Consider the following 20,409-nt stretch of genomic DNA (forward strand, 5'->3'; position numbering starts at 1 on the left):
AACCATCCTTTTGTTCAGCTTTTCTAACCGTGCAGGAATATGAATCCAGTTTCGGTCCAAGGCAATCCATTTACATTTACTATTAATGCCACGCGTCAGACTTGGCAGCAATTGGAATCATTTTACATCATGACTCAGTGTAAGGCCGAGATTCAAACCTATGACCTACCCTAAAACGAGCAGATGCACTACGTGTTTTACCACAGTCGAAGTTTTATTTGGCGGCCTGCTGCCGTAAGTACAAATGGGCTGACGGCTAAGGATTTGAATTGACACAAATAAGTCTGCTTAACAAAAGTTGCAAAAGTGGTTGATTTATTCAGTATAATTTTATAAAACAATTTATTTAAACAAACAATTTTAATATAAAATGTTAATAAACTGGGTGTATTAAAAATTAATAAGAGTTAGCACTAGAATTATTTTAATCATTACATTATAAGAATTAAAAATATTCAGAATGAATTTTCATTTATTCAACATAAGCGGTGGTGGGTTATATAAGCTTTAGAAATGGTTTTTAATTATCAGAAAGGTATAAAAAAAATTACATGAATTTGTTGTATTTACAAAAATATTTTGTTATAAAATATACTATAGTAGTTAGGCTAACAAATGTAAAACATTGAAGTGTGATAGTTAGATAATCGAATAGATCACTGTGTTTGAAAAGCACAATAAATTTACGTAATAGGAACAATGAAGAGGTAACTAGGACTAAAAAAGTGGTTTTCCCTCATTTCATTTTTAAATATAACCTTTTTAAAAGCGAAGCTTTTCTATAATTAGGGTCGGTCCGTCCGTCCGTAACGGATAGCTTTTTTCGTTAATTTAGGCATGTTAAAATTGTCCTATCGATTTCGAACTTTGCATGATGATTCCTCTAGTAGTTAGGTACGATTTAGAAAGCGTAGCAACTCTAAAATCATTACCAGAATGTCCGTACGTCCATTTTAAACATGTTAATTTTTCTACTTTTTTAACAACAAATTTTTGTGTGATCTAAATATCCGTTTGATCTAATTTTTGGTATATTGATTCCTGGGACAACAAAGAACAATATCATAAGCGAAGTAACTCTATAATCAAGTCCCAAGAATGTAAGTATGTTCATAAACATTATCCTGTATCAAGCAGTTTTTCAACAAATTTACTTACAATTTTGCTTCGATTATTATACTTTTATATTCTGCTTATTCAGTTCAGACACTATACAAGTGTTAATGTCCGTTTGTCCTACCGTTTCAGTGCTTCGCTTTTATGGATGTTGTCATCCTTGTTTTTTTTTATAAATTAATACTCAAGCAAGATCTTTAAAAAACATGTATATCTATACTCAACAATCTATTCGTCTGTTTAACTGTATAAGGTTAATTTTAAATAAGAAATGTTGTTTTCATACGTCACTATTAAGTTTTTGTTAGGAAGTACTATTTCATTTTATTTTCACTAAAAGTTTAATCTTTAAATCACACCAAAAAAGACAGAAATTAACAAAAACAAATCATCATAAAGAATAATATTTAATAGCACCGTAATTCATTATAAGTAGCGCAGCTAACCTTTAATTCATATGTTTGTCTATAAACGACAAAACAGTATAGAAATTTTAGGAAAAAAAATATCGATAGTTTGCCCCCTACGTACAAAATTGTTCTGGTTACAAAATATAAAAACTTAAGAAAATGAACTTCCCTTTAAAAAAAAGCTTATTTAACATAGAATTCAGAGTATAGGAAAATGACCGGGCTGATTATCTGCTGGGCAAATGTGAAGAAATGAACAGCTGTTGCCAGGTTGGTTTCATGGTTAGATGTGGTCAACTCTTCCTGAAATTAAACAAAAAGTTAGTCTGGTCTCATGGTTAAAAGTGGTCAACTATTACCGAAATAAGAATTAAGGCCAGGTTGGTTTCATGGTTAGATGTGGTCAAATCTTTCTGAAATTAAAATTAAGGTCAGCCTAGTCTCATGATTAGAAGTGGCCAACTATTCATAAAATTAAAATAAAGGTCAGGTTGGTTTCACGGATAGATGTGATTAACTCTTCCTGAAATTAAAATCGTTGTCAGCCTAGTCTCATGGTTGAATGTCTCATGATTAGAAGTGGCCAACTATTCATAAAATTAAAACAATGTAAGGTTGCTTTCATGGTTAGATGTGATTATTTTTTTCTGAAATTAAAAACAAGGTCAGCTTGGTATTATGGTCAGCCTTGTCTCATCTATACTTTATCTTTACAGGTGCCTACTTTAAGTTTTAAAGTTGAAAGCATATTTCCAATATACCTAAAATTACGATATTTACCTACACGCCGTGTTGACGGACCTACGGACAAAATCTAATAGTTGTAATAAAATAATTTACCTGGGAAACAACATCATTAAGAATCCAGGCTCTGTTGACAGCTGATTGGATCTGGAATATGGTATCCACCAGAAGATACAGGCTGCAGCTAAATGGAAATATTTTGGTTTACTTTATTTTGTGTTGGGTTATAAAATATCCATGTAAATCTAAGAGACCCCACCACCCCCTCCCTAATTAAACATAATTATGGCTATAGCGGAAGATCTTAATAATTCGGAACCTTCTCCCAAGGAACCTAGTAAAAGTGTCTGACTCTGATTATGACGTAAAAAAATAGCCAATGAGAGGCCAGTATACACTGCACTGTAATTTACCAATTTTAAAATTTCTAGTGGCCTCTCATAGGCTAATTTTTTACGTCATAATCAGAGTCAGACACTTTTACAGAGTTGCTCCCAAGATGCAACAAACACTAAAACTACCTGTACTCTAAATTTGAGAGGACACAACCTTTTCTTTTATACCTGACCTTGACTAGAATAAGCTTCCATAATACACTTTTTAAAAAGTTTTAAGAGGTTCACATAATTAGTAATTACATTGCCTAAACTTTTTACCAGTTTCGCCAGTTAAAATTTATTATTTTCTTCATTTTTATTGATTTTTCAACAATGGTACATTTTGGAAACCTGTTAAAAATCTTTAATTATAGTTTAGTTTGATAGGATTTTTATATCTTATTTTTTGCTCACCTTATAATAAAAGCAACTGCCAAATAGATTTTATATTTCCTTCTCACTGGGTCTTCTACAAACAAAAATAAGGTGTACTTTAGTTTGAGAGGACCCTGAATTTTTGGAGATACTGTTTGAGAGGTTCTTGGGGTCATACAAATTACAAGAAATCAAATTTAATTGGTTGAAATTTTTATAATCAAGTAGAACGATGTCTGTTTATTTGTTTGTACCGAAGGATCTCGCTAACCGCTGAACCGATCGGGTTCTCCTTTACAGGGTAACTTCATATGGGTCCCGGGAAGGTTTATAACTATTTTATGGGGGGGGGGGGGGGCGGGGACAACCAGAACCCCCCTAATAAATGAAAAATATCCCCCCCCAAAAAAAATCTTTTTAAAACTAAAATTAAAATAGTGGGGTCGACTACACCTCCCCAACCAAAAAAATCCTCCCCCCCCCCCAAAAATAAATTTTTCTTTTAATTCTAAAATATAAAAAAATAAGTTGAACAAATATCTTGGGGCAAAACCCCTAAAGGCTAGGGACGAAACCGCTAGTATTATAAGAAAGAAGGTACCATACCTAGAAGTGCTGGGATACTTGACTTTCCATTGGTCCCCTTGATCAAGTCAGGAGTACAACGAACATTCTGCATTTTCGGGCATTCGTGTGGCCTGGGTATCAAAATACTCTTTAGACTCGTTAGTTAGCTGTCTATCTGTTTTAACAGAAAGATCATGCTAACCGCTGAACCAATAAAGTGAACCTTTGTCACAGAAGTTGTTTATTTCTATTCTACGGGAGGAAAAAAGGTAAAGTATTCTTTTGAGTGGACAAATGTTACAACGTTTAGCCTAACTATTCCAAATGACGTCATATTAAAAGGAAATATTACGTAAATCAGGATACTTTTGTCTAAAGTTTATTTTTCTAATGTGTCCCTTTTTACGGGTCACTTTTAACCAGCTTCAAATCAAATAACTTTTTACAGTTTCTTTGCATATATAAAAAATTAAATGAAAGATATCAAATTTTATGACAAAAAAAATAAGTACATATTATAAATATCTCAAATTTGTAAAATCATTTGTTAATATTTAGAAAATATAATTATTACCTTAGTTCGTTAATCTTACAAAAAAAATTTTAACAACCCAACTATTTTATTAACAGCTAAATTGTTACGTAGGTAAAACTAGAATGATCACACTTATTAACCAATAATGTGCTCGGATTGTCACACAACTGTGTTCCCATTGGATCAATTGATGAATTAATCATCTAGTCTTTCTATATTTTTTAACATGAAATAATGAATGTTGGCTGTATTTAATTGGAGAAAACTAACCTCAAAATAATTTGATATTGGGATATTTTACTGATGACGATAGAAGGTGTATTTGCATTGTGATTTTAGTATTTGTTTGGAGGATAAAAATACGAGAATGATATATTCCAATAGCAAAGAAGAAGATCATAGTTTAAAATACAAATGAAATTTTTTTTTAGTAGCGAAGCTACTCTATAATTCACAATGTCCGTCCGTTTGTCCGTCTATTCGTCCGTCCGTCCATGATAAATGAATTGGGGGAAACGTGATTTTCTCGGCTCCTATACAAGATAGAGAGCTGAAATTTTTTGACAACATTCCCATCATTAAGGAGCACATTTAACTATAACACCAATGGCGGTCGGACTGCTTTTTAGCAGGTTTTAGGCTATTTTTTATATTTTCCAAACTTTCCCCATATCTTTGGTGTTTATGGTCCGATTTTCAAAATTTTTCAGTTAAAGATATCAAAATTAAATTCATCCCGTCATTTGAAGAAAACAACAATGACGGTCAAACTGCCTTTTTGCAGGTTTTTGGCTATTTTTATATTTTTCACATTCCCCCCATATCTTTGGTGTTTATGGTCCGATTTTCAAAATTTTTTTTGTTAAAGATATCAAAATTAAATTTCCTGTCGTTTAAAGAAAACAACAATGACAGTCAGACTGCCTTTTTGCAGGTTTTTGGCTATTTTTATATTTTTCACATTTTTACCCATATCTTTGGTGTTTATGGTCCAATTTTCAAAAAATTTTCAGTTAAAGATATTAAAATTAAATTTATGGCGTTTTAAGAAAAGAAACAATGGCGGTCAAACTGCCATTTAGCAGGTTTTTGGCTATTTTTATATGTTTGACATATTTCCCCATACCTTGGTATTTTGGTCCAATTTAAAAACTTGTTTGCATTAACAGTTTCAATCTTTTTCCCATTGTTATTTGCATTTAGTATGTAATTTACTTTAACTTAACTTAAATTTTTTGTGCTTCGCTACTTATGGATGTTGTCATCCTTGTTTTAAGAATAAGAGGGAGGGGGACGAGAGTTTTTGTATAAACTGAAAGGCGTTACATAGTGTTAGACATACAGGATGAATAATAGTGTAGAATTGTTTCTCTAAAAATATATAATTTATGTACTTGAAGAATTTTATTTAGTAAACAAGAAATATTATGTGCAGAAATTGCGCAGCATTGACAAGATAAAAACATTTAAACTTTTAACATGGGATAAAATTATCATGTATTTTACTTTGATTATATGTTTGTTTATTTCCTTCTTAAATAATACCTCCAATACTATTTAATAATCCTTTTAAAATCAATTAAGTAAGTAAACAGCTAATCAGTTAAAGTTAACAAAAATTTAGGTGTTTAATAAAGAACAATATACTGTTATACTTTAATTTCATAGCTATATGTTTTACTACCATATGCATTGGTGTCCATTACTGATCAATTAACAGACCAACTAACAAGCACCAAATTCCAAGAGCATTTTTTCCTGTTTAATTCTTCACCGGATGGGCCACATTCGCAGGCAGCTGGTTCTCCTACCAGGATCAAGGAGACTCTCTTAGCAATCCTAGATAGATATGATGGTGCTTTATCTCAAAGTACACGATAAAACTAACCCCCCCTTCCTCTACTTTTAAATAAGGGTAATTCTGTGAAGGGAAACCACACATAGGATAGATAGATTGATGGCTATATTTACAGAATTAGAGATGGATAGATTAACAGAACTCTAGATAGATAAACAGGTAGATATTTACATATGGTAGCATAAGAAAGATAGAAAATAAGATAAAAAATCTACCTAGGATATTATCTAATATTAGCTAGATAGAAAATAAGATAGCAAGATAAGAAAAATACCTAGTTCTTGGTCTAATCAAACACAAGGGTAGATGATATCTAATCTTAGATAGATAGAAAATAAGATAGCAGGATATAGACTATACCTAGTTCTTGGTCTAATCAAACACAAGGGTAGATGACATATAATTTGAGATAGATAGAAAATAAGATAGCAAGATAGGAAATATACCTAGTTTTTGGTCTAATCAAACACAAGGGTAGATGATATATAATTTAAGATAGATAGAAAATAAGATAGCAAGTTATAGACTATACCTAGTTCTTGGTCTAATCAAACACAAGGGTAGATGATATATGATTTAAGATAGATAGAATAGAAAATAAGATAGCAAGTTATAGACTATACCTAGTTCTTGGTCTAATCAAACACAAGGATAGATGATATATAATTTAAGATAGATAGAAAATAAGATAGCAAGATTTAGACTATACCTAGTTCTTGGTCTAATCAAACACAAGGGTAGATGATATATAATTTAAGATAGATAGAAAATAAGATAGCAAGATTTAGACTATACCTAGTTCTTGGTCTAATCAAACACAAGGGTAGATGACATATAATTTAAGATAGATAGAAAATAAGATTGCAAGTTATAGACTATACCTAGTTCTTGTTCTAATCAAACACAAGGGTAGATGACATATAATTTAAGATAGATAGAAAATAAGATAGCAAGATATTGACTATACCTAGTTCTTGGTCTAATCAAACGCAAGGGTAGATGATATATAATTTAAGATAGATAGAAAATAAGATAGCAAGTTTTAGACTATACCTAGTTCTTGGTCTAATCAAACACAAGGGTAGATGATATATAATTTAAGATAGATAGAAAATAAGATAGCAAGATTTAGACTATACCTAGTTCTTGGTCTAATCATACACAAGAGAACAAGAACCAAAGGCAGAAGATGTCTGACCAGAAATTTTAAAACAACATAAACTCCATAAACTCCTTCCTAAAATATTAAGAAATCATCTTAGGGCACATTTCATTCATTTTTTTAGAAATCTACAAATCTTTCTTTTCTTTCTTTTCACAGCCTAAAATTGAGCTGTGTGTTTTTCCTTTGAATAGTCTATTTTCAACAACAGTGTCGTGTATTATTCCATTTCCTTTATTCATTCTTCTAATATTCTTAGGATCTAGGGGAGGGCGGGCAGTTTAGGGAAATGGCCTAAAACAACCCAAAAGCATTTCAGAATAAAAATGCCAATGACAAGGGTAAAATCAATAAAACAATTTAAAGTTATATATTTTCTTATTTCTTGGCCTTAGAGCCTATCTAATGTTTTTTGTGTGTATTTTCGTTTCGATTGTTACCGATATGTTAAAAGCTGAACTGTTAAAGATATATATTTTACCTGAGCAGAAATAATACAATACTGCTGTCCTTTAAACAATAAATCAAATTTTGTTATAACAAAATATTTGGGTATAGTCCTTTCCACGACATCCCTCCTTAAGGAGAGATTCTTCGTATTTTTAAAATGGTTTTTTATAGGTTATTTTAGGTTAGGTTAGGTTATATTGTGTTAGGTGATTGACCCACAGGGTTAGGTTTTTGGCCCCGCAGGGTTAGAGCCCCCCGCAGGGGCTAGAAATAGGAGAAAAGCTACTGTGAAAAATACGAAGAATCGCTCCTTATGGAGGGATGTCGTGGAAAGGACTATACCCAAATATTTTTATCCAGTTTATTCTAACATTCAAGAGGTATTTTAGGGGAAGTAAAGGGCAACCCCACAAGAAAAAGGTGTCCTTTCGAACACTTTCTTAAAGCCATTATCAACACAGAAAAAAATAAACGTCAAATCCAATAATTTGAATATATCTATAGAATTTTAAATGCACTTTTTTAGAGTCTTCAGATTTTTAACTTTTATTTAGAAATTTGATTTTCCTATTAGAGGATCTGCAAAGGTGTCTCTGATGGCGAGTTCTGGCAGGGCTGGCAACAGAGTTAAAAACAATAGAGCCAGCAACAACAATCTACACTCTTGTAACCTAAATAAATATAGATATAGTTCAGAATTTTAGAGCTAGAAACCACAAGCTACACCATTTTATCCTTAAAGATAGATAGTTCTAGTAATATAGGTAATAATTATAGAGATAGCAACAACAATATACACTCTTGTAACCTTAAAATAGATAAATTGTTTTAGTAATAGAATTAGGAATTGTAGAGCTAGAAACCACAAGCTACACCATTTTAACCTTAATATAGGTAGATAGATAGTTCTAGTGTGGTAAGTTGAAGCGTTTCAGCTTACCGTCGCGAGTTCGAATCCAACGAGCCCCTAGCCTTAAAGAATTCTACCAATAAAGAACTAGCAGTATTTACTACTACAAAGTTATATTTAAAACTGAATACATTTACAATAGGGTTATTACTATATATACAAAAATAGATGATAACAATAGGTTAGGTTGAAGGGGGGTGTGGGGAGACAAGGGCGGAGCCCTGCGGCGGTAGGCATCTGTGGGGTAAGCTGCAGTAAAGGGGAAGGTAACCACCTCCCGGTAGGATAGTTGCCTGGGGCTCGGGGTTGTAAGGTGGCCGCGTCCCTCCCCCTATTAGACAGTCCAATCTGACCGCTGCCTGTGGGGTCTCAGCGGGCAGGGGTGAAATGGTGATAATAGGATTAGCGCAGAAGGCTTGGTTTGATAAGCCGCTGCGTAGCAACTCTGTGTAATGCCCGTCCGTATGCTGCCGTCTTACCACAACCTCCCCTTCAAGGGCTGCGGGACCACCGGGACGCCAGGCCTTGAACCATGGGGGACGGCAGCTTCTCCCTGGGGCACAGCTCGATGTAGGACAGCCCGGGCTACACAGGCTCCTCGGAACACTCGTTGCTCGGTCTGGCTGTGGTTGGATATCAGCATTGTCAGCTCCCGGTTGGTTCCCAGCTGGGGGTTGGGGACGGCCAGGCCCCGGCGTTGGAAGTTAGGCCTTGTCTGCAGGACTATCTCTGTCTTGGCTGGTAGCTGGACACGGAGGCCTAGGCTCACTCTAGAGGCTCCCAGGGGAGGGACAACGATGGTAGAAGGCGCGTAGAACTCCATAGGGGCGCCCATCTTGTCCAGGTTACTCGGCCTCTTAGCTCCCACCCGGATGGGGACGGCTGTCATCTGGAGGGGGCACATCGCTTCTGCTTCACCCTCTGGGGCCGCGACTTCCATCTCAGTGGCAACTTCTCCTCCTGGGGGCTCGCTGCTGGCAGGTAGGGGCTCAATGTCCGCGTCGGGGTTCCAAACTGCATCCGTGGGTGGTTCTGGGGACGGCGGCGCCAGCTGTGGCTCGCTGGGTTGGTGCTGCAGGTTCTCCTCCACCGGGTCACGATCCTGGCAGCTGGGCTGTGGGGCTTCTGTTGCTGCGGCCGCCGGCTGATACACGGGAAACTGCCCTGGTCCACTGGATGGCACCGCCGCGGCTCCGGCCGGCAGCTCAGTGGCGTCTTCGTCGCCGTCCAAGTCGTCCTGAATGTCCGTTGAAATCTGCTGGGCGGTGACATCTCCCGTGTATTTGCGCAGTCGGCCAACATGCGCGGTGATTTCTGAGATCCTGGCTGTCGGAGAGGCGGGGCTGATGACGTAGTGGACGTCCGTGGCCCGTCTCACTATCTTCAGGGGCCGGTCCATCTCTTGGTAATCTTGGCTGCTTTACCTGGCACCAGGCGGGGGGCCAGATACCAGACCAGGTCTCCAACTTCGTACTTGGCGGTTCCTTCGTAGGCTGCCGCGCTCCTTCGGATGGTTCCTTCTTCTCGCTGCTGGATTGCGTCATACACGGCGTGGTATTGTTGCAGGAGGGTCTGGACGTTGGCTGGGACTGACGCATACTCAGTGTCCGGCAGCCGGAGCACCAAGTCCACAGGGAGCTTGGCCTCCCTCCCAAAGTAGGCCAGGAAGGGGGTCACGCCCGTGGACCTGCAGGTCTTGGTGTTGTAGGTGAAGGCAATAGCAGGCAAGTGTGGCTCCCAGTTGTTATCGTCTCTATCCAGGAACAGTCGCATGCCTGTGTTGAGCGTCCGATGGACTGCAGGTTGTAGGGCGGTGGATGTGTCAGGCCAATCTTGAGCTTGGAGGCTAGTTCCTTGAATACCTGGCCAGTGAACTCCATCCCATTGTCGGAGTGAATCTTCAAGGGGCATCCGAACGTGGCTAGGTGGCGGTGCAGTAGTGCCTCGGCTACCGTGAGGGTGCGCTTGTTGGGGATGGCGTAGAGGCTGACAAACCGGCTGAACCCATCTTGACAGGTGAGGATGTAACGGTTCCCGGCTGGCGTCTCTGGTAGGGGCCCCACCAGATCAATGAACAGGACTTGCTGTGGATACCCCTGCTGGGAGGGCACGTGTATCCCTAACTTCAGCCTCTCCTTGGTGACCTTCTGTACACTCACTCAGGGCAGGTCTGGACCATCAGGCGGACGTCGCGGGACATGTTGGGCCACCAGAAGTGCATGGCGACGCGAGCTATAGTGGCGTCCATTCCATGGTGCCCAGCCATGGGGGCGCCATGGGCCAGAAAGAACCCGTCCTGCCGGAGGGCCGAAGGCAGCAGGTACCGTGTTCTCTCCCCTGTCAGGGTCTTGTCAGTGGTGGTGAGGCATCCATGCTTGTCGAGTCCAAGTGCTGCGAAGTGGCTGGCGTACTGCTGCTCGTCTCGGTCCTTGCCCCGGAGCTCAGCCTTAGTTGGGGGCTTCCCGTCAGCCACCCGCTGGCGGACACGGAGCAGGAGGGGATCCTGGGTCTGGGCTTCCAAGACTCGTGCTGGATCCAGCCGTACTGTGGAGGGTCTGCCAGCTGCAGGCTCCCCTAGCTGGCAAAGGTGGTGGAGATACTCGGCCTGCTCTGCTAATTCTTCGGCGGACGGGGCCGGCATGTTGTCATCCTCCCGGCGGCTGAGGGCGTCAGCGTTGGTATTCTGGGTGCCGGGACGATGGCAGACGGTGAAGTCTAGGGCCGCTAGCTCCTCCTGCCAGCGGGCTACCATCCCTGTGGATGCATTCAGTGACTTCATTTGTAGCAAGGCCGAGGAATCAGTGTTGATCTGGAAGCTGCGGTAGGACAAGATCCCGTGGAATTTCCGGATCTCATACATGATGGCGGCCATCTCTCCCTTCCAGGACGGGTAGCGGGTCTCGGGGTCGGTCGTCTTGCGCCCCACGGCGGCAATGAGCCTCTCCTTGCCGTCCTGGCACTGGCTTAGAATGGCAGAGATGGCCCGGCTGCTGTAATCCGTGGTGAGCTGGAACACGGCTGGCAGGTCAAACCTGGGTGGCGCACGGATGGGGGCTTGGCGGAACTTGTCCTTGAGCTGTACCAGCTGGGCTTCCATCTCAGCTGTCCATGTCAGCGTCCTGGCCGTTTTCTGCCTATTCATCTTGTAGGTGAGGTCGGCGTACTCCGGGATGAACAGCCGGTAGTAGCCAAAGAACCCCAGGAGCGCCAGCAGGTCCTTGGGGGTGCTGGGGGCTGGCCAGTCGAGGATGCGGTCAATGTAATCCTCTTGCATGGCTATGCCCTCACGGCTGAGGGTGTGGCCCAGATAGTCTACCTTGGCTCGGAACAGCTTAGTCTTGGAGGGCTTGAGGCGGATTCCTCCCCTGCGGTGGGCTTCCAAGACTTCCCGGAGCCTAGCCAGGTGGGCCCAGGTGTCGTTGTGAAAGGACAGGACATCATCCAGGTATGACCGGCAATGAACCTGGAGTAGACGGAAGGTGCGGTGGCTGGGCCAAAGGGCATCCTTTTCCACTGGTACAAGCCCCTAGGGGTGGTGAAGGCTGTGCAGGGCCGGCTATCCTCGGACACTCGGATGGTGTAGTACGCAGCCACCGCGTCTAAGGCACTGTAGACGCGGTGTCCCCCGGCTCGTTCTACCAGCTGCTGGATCTTGGGCAGGGGGTAGCTGTCCAGCTCAAGGCACTTGTTGAGGGCCCGGTAGTCGACCGCCCAACGGGTGCTCCCGTCCTTCTTCTTGATGGGCACCAGGGGGCTGCTCCAGGCCGAGTCCAAGGGCTCTATGACTCCTTCCTTCAGCCAGGTATCCAGCTGGCTTTCCAACTCAGCCTCCTGCCGGGGGTTCAAATCACGAAATTTCTGGCGGATCGGCTGGGTCCCTGGCTTGAGGCGCAGCTGTAGCTCTACGACGTCGGTGCAGCCTGGAGTAGAGTTGGAGAGACGTCCCTGTACTCCGACAGCAGAGTCCAGACCTCCTTCTTGAGCAGGGGGTCCTTGCGCAGAAACTCGTTCTCCTACATCTCAAGATCCGCCCACAGCTGCTGCATATCTGGGGATTCAGCAGGCTCTTGGAAGGAATGGATGCGAGGGGGAGGCTCGTCTGAGACCTCCAGAATGTCGGGCCCCAGGTAGAGGGGGCCAGGTGGACACGGCTGGCCGTTGATGAAGGTATCGGCGGAGAAGATAGGCTCTGGAGGGCTGGAAATCTCGGGGAACGTCGTTGGCAGGTTCTCCAGAGGCACCCGGGGCACTGGGGGCACTCCCATGGCTAGCAGGTTGGTCCCCCTGTGGGCGTTCAGCGCGGTATCCACCCAGTGTGTCCCTCGCTCGACTACGCGCGGCTGCTCCGGCAGGGGCCCCTGGCAGGGACGCTGCGGAGGGGGATAAACTCCCCACGCACCCACAGACAGGGGGGTTGCATGTCGAAACAGAGCCTAGTTCCGAACTCCTTGAGGAAGTACCCCCCTAAGTTCAGGGGGTGCGAGAGATTCCGTACCACGGTCACGTGGTACAGATGGAGTATAAGGTGTGTGAGACTGCCATATATAATTCATATAACTTTCCAATTACCTGAAGGGGCTGCCCTTCCTCATTAGCGGTCAGGATCTGGGTGTTGTCTGGAATCAACATCCTCTGCACGCCCATTGCGTGCATGAGGGACTCGGAAATAACAGCGGACCCTGGTACACGGTTGCCAGAATCTACCATGGCATCAACCTGTACGTGCTGGGCAGGGTCCTGAGTGGGGAACCTCACCCTGATATGGCAGGGGAAGTGGAGGTCCTGCCCATGGGACAAGGGGGCCTTCCGTTCTGCCGGTGTCGGGCGAAATTTCGGCGGCGGCCGGGCCGCAGCTATGGTGCTCTCGCCTACCATAGTGGGTGCAAACCTTTGGTGGTGGTTTACACTTGAGCTTCGAATCACTAGAGCTTATCAAATAACTGGGTCAACAATTTTATATATTATCACTTGGTTGACATTTATAAACACTTATGTGTAGTTATCACTAGGAGCTCTAAGGGTGATTCTGGAAGCGGTGGCAGCAGGGAATGTCCGTCCTGCAAGCACCGGTGGGTTGTGTCTGGAGTGGCGGCAGCAGGGAATGTCCTGTCCTGCAGCGCCGCGGGTTCGAATCCAGAGAGGTGGCGGCAGGGAATGGCCCGTCCTGCAGCGCCGTGGGTTCGAATCCTGAGAGGTGACGGCAGGGAATGTCCCGTCCTGCCGCTCCTTGGGCTCGAATTCTGCTATCCTTCGCAGTGGTAGGCCTTACTTGTGTGCTGAAGCTTCGCAGCCACACATTGCCTTCTCAGGGAGACCAGCTACGCAGCTGTCCGTCTCGTAGGTTTGGCCTGGGTGTCCTGGGGCTTGTCCCAGCTACACGTGCCAAATTAGACTCAGTTCTGTAGCCGTCTGAGCTAAATTATCCGATTACCGTGGTTGCGCACCTAGCGCCGCTCCCACACGGTACGGAAAACGCCATTAACTGGCGCTTTTAGCAGGCTAAATCTGCTTGCCGTAGGCCAGAGGCCTACATAATGCGTTAAAATGATGGAAAATCGACCTAAAAAGGCCATCTCGCGGGTCAGTTGGCTTCTTAGTTGGCGGCTGACTGTCCCCTTACTTGCAAAAGGGTCCAATCAGAGGTAGAATTGGCTAGTTTTAGCAGGGCTCGATTGAAACACGCTGACACCAAGATGTGGTAAGTTGAAGCGTTTCAGCTTACCGTCGCGAGTTCGAATCCAACGAGCCCCTAGCCTTAAAGAATTCTACCAATAAAGAACTAGCAGTATTTATTACTACAAAGTTATATTTAAAACTGAATACATTTACAATAGGGTTATTACTATATATACAAAAATAGATGATAACAATAGGTTAGGTTGAAGGGGGGTGTGGGGAGACAAGGGCGGAGCCCTGCGGCGGTAGGCATCTGTGGGGTAAGCTGCAGTAAAGGGGAAGGTAACCACCTCCCGGTAGGATAGTTGCCTGGGGCGCGGGGTTGTAAGGTGGCCGCGTCCCTCCCCCTATTAGACAGTCCAATCTGACCGCTGCCTGTGGGGTCTCAGCGGGCAGGGGTGAAATGGTGATAATAGGATTAGCGCAGAAGGCTTGGTTTGATAAGCCGCTGCGTAGCAACTCTGTGTAATGCCCGTCCGTATGCTGCCGTCTTACCACACTAGTAATAGAGTTAAGAATAATAAAGATAGTCTTTTTATTTATTTTCATATATTGGTTCGCCCCTAGCCTATTGTGAAGGTCTGTGGAGGTAAGGGAAATAGCTTGAAACCCTCTCAAGATATTTATAAATCTTCCTTGAAAAGTACAACCAATTCGTTCCTACAATTTCTGATATCTGTAGCGTCAGACAAAAAAAGAACATACTTTATTATAGGATAGAAGTTTGCCATTGGTCGAAGGTGACCCATAAGGCGAAGAAAATCCTCTACAATTTTTTCTAATGGACCTCTAGACCACCTTTCCGCACGCCCTTGTATTACAAAATAATTATTAGAGCATATTTTTCTCTATACGAATAAATATTATAGGAGTAATAATCATTTATTTAATGAGATTTCTCTTGTATTACTTTATTAATCATTATTCATTAGGAAAAAATACACTTCACAAAAAAACTAGGGATTTAGAGGGATATTACAATAAACAATAAATTGATGTGCATACATCCCTAATTATGAAAAGGAAATTTCCCTTTTGTAAATATTAAAGTAAAATAATAGAAGGGTAAGGGTTTAAATTATTGAATGTCCCCACCCCGTGGACCTTATGCGGACTTTCAATTTAATAATAAGACAACAGTGTCGGAAATATTACCACAGCCAAGTCGCTACAAAAGAGCAAAAAGCCATTTACTAGCAGACGAAAAAGGTCCCATAGACTGGATTCAGTTAGTTGTCTCGGTTATACATCTATGCTTAACACAATTATTCTGAAGGTGAAATAAGTGGTGGAAAAGTTTTGACACTAAATATTTGTACAACCCAATCGTCCAAAAGTAGTGGTAATTATTCCAATTTCCCCTCCCTCCCTGATTAAGCCTTCAGAAGTTTAGAATTTTATAACAAACCTCCTTCTCCCCTTACCCTCAACTTACAAATGACCCAGATGTAAAAATGTAGTCCAGAGAAATACAAGATTAAAAGTGCATACACAATACAAATTATACAAATATGCATGTGACCTCAATAAGCAAAATATGGCAGTATCCCTGGAATTATGAGTGGCCTACTTTCCTCCCCTCTTCCCATATATATATTTACTAAAGGATAAAGTAATCTCTGCTTGTGAAAAAATAGATTAGTCAAGTTAGCTAGGTAAGAGTTAAGATTTAGCCAGTTAAAAGTAACAGGGGGGGGGGGGATAGATACAATAAAGTAAAATACAAATTTTTCACCATTTTTCAAGAATAGAGAATAATCAGTACATACTCTGACGATAAAAATTATAAAAAATATAGAGGTATGGAAAAAAAACAAGAACAATGCTGTAGAGCAGCAATAACATGCTTTAAGATTCAAAATGCACATTAATACTGAGCACAATCGTTCTTGCTTTCTTTTTGTGTTTTGTTTGCAACAAGAAAATAAGGGGGAAATTACATTTATTGTTCAGCTAACACATTAAGAAACTTAAATTCTCATTTAGGCATAATTTATAACACTGTTTGCTTAAGCAAAAACATTTCATTTAGATTTAGAATATATTGACTTTTTGACCTATTAATGCAGTTACAGTGTCAGTCTGTCTGTCTGCCTTTTGACCTGTCGGCTACGTATATATATATATATCTATTATTACTATACCTGGCTAGTATACCAGAGCTTCGCTTGACCAAGATCATACAGACCAAACAAACAATCAGATAATTCGACAAACCAATCAACCTATGATAGTAATTTTAAAATTAGTAAAGTGAATTTCATTAACATGCGATCAAATTACTTTCAGCGATGAAATTATATTTCCTGTTAATTTTTTTTTGCGTATAGCTGAATGACTTATATTTTAGTTAGCAGTCGAGTAAAGAAAGTTGTCTAGACAGGACAGGCAGACAGACGAATAGTTAATTCAATTACTTTTTAAAGAAGTCATAGATATTTACTTTAGGCAAGGTTAAAAAGGCTCAACAATTTACCTTTAGTTAATAGAACAACTTACCAGGACGTGAAAAAGTAGTAAACAGAACATCCTGCTCCAGATCCTCCCCAACTCATACCACCAGCCTGAAATATATTAAAGGAAAAAATGCATTTTTATGATGAGTCACTAAATATTTTAGAATGGTCAATCGAAATTGCATAAAAATTAAAATCAAACTTTTGTCTTATCTCAAAAGATTTTAACTTTTTAAGGCAATAATTTTTATTTATTAGAAAGAATAATAATGCCCTTAATAGCGAAGCTAAACAAATCAGACATTTGGGCAAACATATATATGTGCAATAAAACAAAGTAAAATCATCTTTTAATAAACTGCAAATACCGAGGGAAAAAAATATTTTAAAAACATTTTCTCGTATTCTCTCGAATCCGGTGGATAGGAACCGGTTCTCATCCATACGAAAAAACTATGTCTAGCATCGTATTATATCCAGCTTTCTACGAATATAAAAATGTACAATTATAAGATTAAAACCAGTTTTTTAGCACCTAGGTGCCGTAGGTATCCGCGGAAAGCCGTTTATAATACGATGCGAGAAATAACTATTATATTTAAAATATATCTCTATTTTACAAGAGTTACAAGGTTTGAAATATATAGGACTATTATAACATCTTTAAATCTATATGTTTGACTATCCTGTATAGGTGAACTGACAGAAGCAGGTTTAGTATAGAAATACTTCGCTTTAAAAAATAAGCATTTCCTACCCACTGCATATATCAAAAGATATGCTTTTCTAAATATTCCTATTATCAATCTACTAAAAATGCAGGTCAAGGGATATAAGAATCAGTAAATTAAAAAATATCCATAGATTTAGAAATTATATGTATACTATTTATCCATAAAATCACATTGAAATAGTAATTTTCTAGATCATATTATTATTTTTTTTGTATGTCCATCTTTATAACATGCTATTGCATTTTCTCAGCAACTATGTAAGGTAGACTTCTAAAACTTATTACAAATCCCCTGGTTAATATGAAACTTCTCTTTGTTCCTTCTGTCAGTCTGTCTGTATACTCTTTATAAAAAGTTATTCTAATTCACTTTTCCCTTATTAGAGGAAAAGATGAAAAATATTGAAGAATATCTCTAGATGCAAAAATTATGCACTTTACACGACTAGATAACACAAAGATTAAATAGAGATATGTACATAGAAAGATAATAAAAAATAAGGAATTTACTCCTTCTTAAGCAATGTTTTCTTTTTCATGCATTTTTCAAACTTTAAATAAATAATTTGGAAGTATGTACTTTGGTATAAAAAAGGAATATATAAAGAAATAGAAAATAGGGACCATTAACACCCAAAACGTGTTTTAAACAATGAAATAATGTTTAGGTTGTTATTGTTAATCCGAATAATGCTGTTCAAAGAAGACTAATAGTAACAAACAAACAGAGTCAGGGAAGCAAATCTTTTTAGTATAAGTTTTCCACTTTTGAAATTAGAAGAATAGAGATAGAGGAAAATGCACTAGCGAGATAAATATTAAAATTTTCATCACCATAAATTTCACCTCCCACCACAATATTACTAGAGCAGTTAGAGCCAAGAACCTAGCACTTTTTGCTTCTTAATCTTTTTAGTAATACTAAATGTTTGGGTGTTTTGGGGGGAGGAGGGTTTACCCCCTTAAAATCTCTGAAGCATCCATAAAATGTGGGTTTTATTCTCCCTCCTAAAAAAGTATGGGGTTCATTTTTCTCCAGCCCCCCTCCTCGTGTAAATAATACCCACGGGATTTTTCTCCCCAGCTCCATCCCCTTCAAAAAGCTTGAACATTCTTGTTCTTTTCATTACCTGCTATGGGCTTGTTCCTATCTAACTTAGGTATTCGTCAATAAGATCCAATTTTAGGGGTATTTGGGTATAAATTTAAATGATTATGTTGCGCCTTTCCATGTACCAAGGAATTTCCACTTACGTCCTATTTCATAATTAATGCAACCCTGCAGACTCAAACCCTAAACCTCGATTTTCGCATGGAAATATTCACGCCAGAACACCCGGCTTTCTAAAAACTCAAGATTCCTTAATGAATGAGGATTAAAAACTAATGGAATTTCAAGTATATCAGATCTAAAAAAGAGAATAATATAAACTAAACATAAGTAACGAGTTATTTGTTTGCGTCTCTAACTGTTTAAAACTAAACAAAGAATAAAATAAACATAATTTAATCATGCCTTGTAGGTTTTCAGGTTACTTCGCCGCTAGCTATAAAGTCCAACACCTTAAAAAGAATATTTTTGGACGATTTACCTGTCTCCCAGCAAATAACATAAAACCTTCCCAAGAACTATATAGATTTCCTAAAAATTTAGTTGGGGCAGGGGGAGATTGGTGCATTCAAAGTGTCTCAAAAAATCAGCAATGTGATGTCATAAAAATGAGGGATTATTCATCTTTTTTTGTCTGTAGCCTAAGATTTTAAAAACTACTGAACTGATTGGGTTCTCCGTGTTAGGAAACCTTCTATTTGGTCACGGAATAATTTTCGGCTTTTTTTAATTTTTTGTTTTAAGCCTTAGTATGGTTTAAGCTTTTTCGCCCCTGCTCATTTGAATACAAAGCTTCTAAGTTTTATCGGCGCAGCCGCTGGTGTCTGATATATTTTGAGAAAAATATAAATATGTATTTCATGAATGTATAATATCTGTAGAAAATGAACAAAAACAAAATAAGTTGTAATAGGATTATCTATGGAATAATATTCTTATATAATAATATTTTATATTATCTTATTCATTCAAATAGTAATATAAATTTCTTCATATTTTACAAATATAAAAATGCATGACTGTATTAGAAATATAATTTTTTAAAGTATTATATGATAACTAAAGAAAATTTAATGCTTGGTTTTGAAAAGATACAAAAGGTTTGAATCTAGGCTCAAAATCTAGTATGACTAAAATTAGTCTAGTTGACAAATAAAGTTGGTTAAAAACAGCAACTACTTAGGGAAATTATATGATTATTTGGCAACTTGATTTGTTTTACCCCCTCATTTTAAAACGGACAGACTTGCTATGCTATTACTTTGACAAATCTTTAATCTATCTATTTATTTCTATGTCACCTTCTATCTATCTATCTACTCAATTTCTCTCAAACTAACTAGCTAACTATATTTTTGAATGTGATTTTACCTCTAAAATTAAAGCACCCAGTATACCAATGAAAACCACCAATAAATCAGCCACCGTCAGACACAAGATGAGCACTGCAAATTGACCATTGCCAAACCGCGTTTTCCTGAAAACAAACATTTTATATAAATATCTCAGAAATAATGAAACTCCCACTCTTTAAAGGAAACCTGCAGGAAATTCAGCCCTCTAACTTCTGAATGATGACTGCCACAACACACCTCCAGCATCAATATCAAAAACGTTATAGGCATCTTTAAATGATATTTGAAAATCTTCCAATATTTCCAGCCAACATATCAGAAATTTCAATATTAAATTATACCATCTAAAAGCTTTTTGGGGCACAAAGTTAGAATGCCAGTAACTATTATTTTACTTATTTTCTGTATTTTCTGCAGGCTTCCTTTGTAACAAATTGGTTATTTGTGGTATTATACAAATTTTGTTGATTTGAATATTGAAATTAAAAATTCAAATAGACATTTCTAGATTCATAAATGTCTTAAAATACTCATTAACGTTGAAGAAAGAGGACAGAAAGACATTTTAGGAATG

At 39.4% G+C, this 20,409-nt stretch overlaps 1 protein-coding gene across 1 annotated transcript in view; it reads right to left on the reverse strand.

Moving 5' to 3' along the window:
* Nucleotides 1–1,644: 1,644 nt before the first annotated feature.
* The window catches only part of LOC145319422 (uncharacterized), a 53,881-nt gene continuing 35,116 nt past the window's right edge, over nt 1,645–20,409 (reverse strand). The window contains exons 3-13 of the mRNA XM_080161554.1: nt 19,852–19,957; nt 16,680–16,744; nt 16,325–16,405; nt 8,160–8,265; nt 7,626–7,652; nt 7,122–7,219; nt 5,882–5,963; nt 3,629–3,719; nt 3,062–3,116; nt 2,367–2,454; nt 1,645–1,829 (exon numbers count right to left, since the gene is read on the reverse strand). Of these exons, the coding sequence (XP_080017680.1) occupies nt 1,710–1,829; nt 2,367–2,454; nt 3,062–3,116; nt 3,629–3,719; nt 5,882–5,963; nt 7,122–7,219; nt 7,626–7,652; nt 8,160–8,265; nt 16,325–16,405; nt 16,680–16,744; nt 19,852–19,957 (919 nt within the window). The 3' untranslated portion in view covers nt 1,645–1,709. The remainder of the gene's footprint in view (nt 1,830–2,366; nt 2,455–3,061; nt 3,117–3,628; nt 3,720–5,881; nt 5,964–7,121; nt 7,220–7,625; nt 7,653–8,159; nt 8,266–16,324; nt 16,406–16,679; nt 16,745–19,851; nt 19,958–20,409) is intronic.

The sequence above is a fragment of the Acartia tonsa genome, chromosome 5, assembly GCF_053477335.1.
Source record: "Acartia tonsa isolate MP-2025a chromosome 5, ASM5347733v1, whole genome shotgun sequence".
NCBI classification, from domain to species: Eukaryota; Metazoa; Arthropoda; class Copepoda; order Calanoida; family Acartiidae; genus Acartia; species Acartia tonsa.